Consider the following 3,710-nt stretch of genomic DNA (forward strand, 5'->3'; position numbering starts at 1 on the left):
ATCATAGATGCGTTGGCGTAGCTTATTTTTATTGGCAATTGTAACTTCATAAATCAAGGTCTTAAAGTGACCCAACAGAAAATTTAAAGAATTTAGGTCGTAGTATCGTGGAAGCCATGTAGTTATTAATAATAGTGGATTTGCGAATATACGTTCATATGAATTATTTTTCATGTTTTGATGTAAGGAGGCTCTGTAGTACGTAGGTTGCCCAATTTTCCTAAGATGAAACATTTATCCATTAATAATGAAAAATTGTTCTTGATTTTGTTAATATCTAATATTTAATAAATGTATTTTTGGAGAACTTACTATGTTCACAGGTTTCTATAACAAAAAATAATTTCGTTTATATTATAATTAAAACATATACGCAAGATATTTCTGATTAATAATTTTAAAAAATATGAAAAATATATGAATATGCATTTAATTAATTTCCTTTAGATATATTTGTATTCCTTGCGCTTTTTATGTTAAAGAATAAAATAAATAAAGGTTTTCAAATTTATATGTAAGTACAAATTAGTTCGGTCCGTTTTTTTGTGTTCAAAAATGCATTTATTTCGAAACAAAATGAATGAACAGATTAATTAAAGTATTGTCCATCGCTGGCTACTACTTTTTTTTCCATCTCTCAGGCAATTTTCGAATTCCTTCTTGAAAAAATGGCTCGTCTTTGGAGGCGATCCAATTTTGGAGCCAATTTTCGATTTCTGCGAAAGAATCGGTGACTTGCCAAATCGTGCTGCATCCTTCGGAACAACCAGTAATCAGAAGGAGCAATGTCCAGAGAATACGGCGGGTGCGGTAAAACATCCCATTTGATCGTTTCCAAATATTTTTTTACGACTTTTGCGACATGAGGCCGAGCGTTGTCATGAAGAAAAATAACTTTATCACGTCTTTGCTCGTATTCCGGCTGTTTTTCTCGCAATGCACAGTTCAAACGAATCAATTGTAGCCGATACCGATCGTAATGGAATCGCCAGGTTTCAGCAGCTCATAGTAAACAACACCCTTTTGGTCCCACCAGATACAGAGCATGATCTTCGAACCATGAATGTTCGGCTTTGGTGTTGATGTTGAGGTCGATGGCAACGATTGACCGGGCTTAGCGTAGTATTTTTTCTTCTTGGGATTGTCGTAGAATATCCACTTCTCATCTCCAGTCACAATCCGATGCAAAAAACCTTTTCTTTGTTGCCTTTGCTACTCGCAAGTGAAAAGTCGTCTTTCAACGTTTCTTGGTTTCATAAGGCACCCAATTTCCTTGTTTTTGAATCATTCCCATGGCTCTCAATCGTACAGAAACGGCTTGTTGAGTTACTCCCAATGATTCTGCAAGCTCCACTTGCGTTTGACTCTGATCTTCTTCGAGTAATGCCTCTAATTCTTTGTCTTCGAATTTGTTTGGCTGTCCAGAGCGAGGCTTGTCTTCAACGCTGAAATCTCCATTCTTGAAACGTCGAAACCATTCCCTACATGATTTATCAGTTGGAGCAGTGTCACCATAAACTTCGACAAGCATTCGATGGGCTTCAGCTGCACTTTTCTTCCAATTAAAGCAGAAAATTAAAACCTCCCGCAAATGTTGCTTGGTTAACACAAAATTCGACATTTCAAACACAGTAAAAATCAAGGTTTTTGTATGAAATTCAAAGCGATATAAACTGAATATTATTACCAGATGTCTAACCTCTCTGAAACCACCAAAATCAGCTGCCACTATGAACCATTCACTACAGCCGGAGCCATCTTTTGGAAAACGGACCGAACTAATTTGTACTCCCAATAAAAAAAAGCAACAAGTATAACTAAAAGAAAAGCCTACCTAAATAACTTCTGTATATACGTATTTATTTATTTATACCTTGTTATATTTATAGTTTCAAAAATTATTTTAGGAAAGAATTAGATTATGCTATTGTTAGGTTATATGTCAATGAGAAATAAGAGCTGGTAGAAGCCGACCAATGAGTTTATTGAACACAATACTGATACGTTTTGGAACTCCTCAAAGAGACCACGTTTCACCTACCTGCTGCTGAATGATTGAACGTTACTTAAATGATACACGGATATACATTTTCGCCATGCCTGTAATTTAATACATTTATTTACGTTTATCCTCGTGTTTATTCGGCGACTCTGGTAACAAAAATACGATTCATTAAAGGGAACTCTTCCAGTTGAGTCTCGAGCGAGATTATTTATTATGAAGAGTGATCGTGTTGTTGAAAATTGTACGAGCTGTGATTAAAAAAACGGTCTTGCAAATATGTGGGCAGATACTATTCTAATTTTGTTTATCAGTATATGCACAGCATTACTAGGCGAAGGTAAGAACACAAATGCATCAATAAACATAGAGGAAGAAAAGTAAAACGGTATTTATTTCGATTCAACATGTGTTTACGTTTATCGTTTCATTGTTGTGCCGTTTAGGGTTGACATGGTTGATGGTGTACAGAACCGAAAAATATCAAAAATTGAAGGCCGAGGTTGAGAAACAAAGCAAAAAGCGTGAGTTTTTCGTGAGATATGCTCTGTACAACACAAAAATAATGACTATATTAACATTAACATGCTTGCTCTTATCTTTTAGTTGAAAAAAGAAAAGAGGCACATGGTGATTCTTTAGACAGACAACAAAAGAAAAAAATCGAACGGGAGGAGGAGAGGTTGAAGAACAACAATCGAGACCTTTCCCTTGTGAAGATGAAATCTATGTTCGCGATTGGATTTGCATTTACTGCGTTATTAAGTATGTTCAACAACATATTCGACGGACGAGTGGTCGCCAGATTACCGTTCGTCCCAATCAGCTGGATACAAGGCTTGTCGCATAGAAATCTCCCAGGTGACGATTACACGGAGTGCTCGTTCATATTTTTGTACATATTGTGTACAATGAGTATCAGACAGGTAAGTTCAGCTTGTCTCGATTGCGTGGGCAAGTACAAATATCTTTTTGGTACTTCTCATTTCTAGAACATCCAGAAAATGCTTGGCTTCGCGCCATCCAGAACTGCGAGCAAACAGAGTGGCAGTATCTTTGGACCTCCACCTCAGCAATTTAAATAAATTTAAATTTAATAAATTGTCACTGGTATTTTTACAGAGATCTCTTTTATACATCTTATTGTGTGATTCTGAGAATTTATTTGTATCTAATCTTTATAATCTTCATATGCTACTTCCTGCATTGAATTATATTTAAATGTTTTCGGATTTTCCTACAATTTCTAATCTTTGAATATAAAATAACTTCCTTTGCGCTTACTGAAAAATATGTTAAAATCTATTTATTAAATTGACGAATTTAATAGAGTAAAATAGAGTTGTGGTACAAGATACAAGATATCTTGAAGTACCGTGTTAATTTAGTGAATATATGTTATATATAATAAAGGATATTTTTAATTCACAAAATTATTGGACAATTTTAAAAAATAATTGTGACTTGTGTATTTTCTTTAAGCTTATACAATATGTTATGTACAAACGTAATGTTCAACCATATACAAAAAAGTGTAATTAATCATCTTAAAAGGTAAAAAATTTGCATTTGGGCTACCATGATGATTCAGATTATAAAGAATTATTACATGATTTTGTACATCAAACTCGAGAAAATTAATTCAAATAATATCAGGTCGATTATAACTTTAAAGGGCATGTACATATGATTCCCATTATATATTACT

At 34.2% G+C, this 3,710-nt stretch overlaps 1 protein-coding gene across 1 annotated transcript; it reads left to right on the top strand.

Annotated features, from left to right (window-relative positions):
* Positions 1 to 2,023: 2,023 nt before the first annotated feature.
* Positions 2,024 to 3,200, top strand: LOC108766330 (calcium load-activated calcium channel). The gene is made up of 4 exons (XM_018515545.1): positions 2,024 to 2,342; positions 2,449 to 2,526; positions 2,609 to 2,928; positions 2,995 to 3,200. The coding sequence occupies exons 1-4, from the start codon at positions 2,282 to 2,284 to the stop codon at positions 3,085 to 3,087; spliced, it is 552 nt and encodes a 183-aa protein (XP_018371047.1). The 5' UTR covers positions 2,024 to 2,281; the 3' UTR covers positions 3,088 to 3,200.
* The last annotated feature ends 510 nt before the right edge of the window (positions 3,201 to 3,710 follow it).

The sequence above is a fragment of the Trachymyrmex cornetzi genome, unplaced genomic scaffold (genome assembly GCF_001594075.2).
Source record: "Trachymyrmex cornetzi isolate Tcor2-1 unplaced genomic scaffold, Tcor1.1 scaffold579, whole genome shotgun sequence".
In the NCBI taxonomy this organism is placed as follows: Eukaryota; Metazoa; Arthropoda; class Insecta; order Hymenoptera; family Formicidae; genus Trachymyrmex; species Trachymyrmex cornetzi.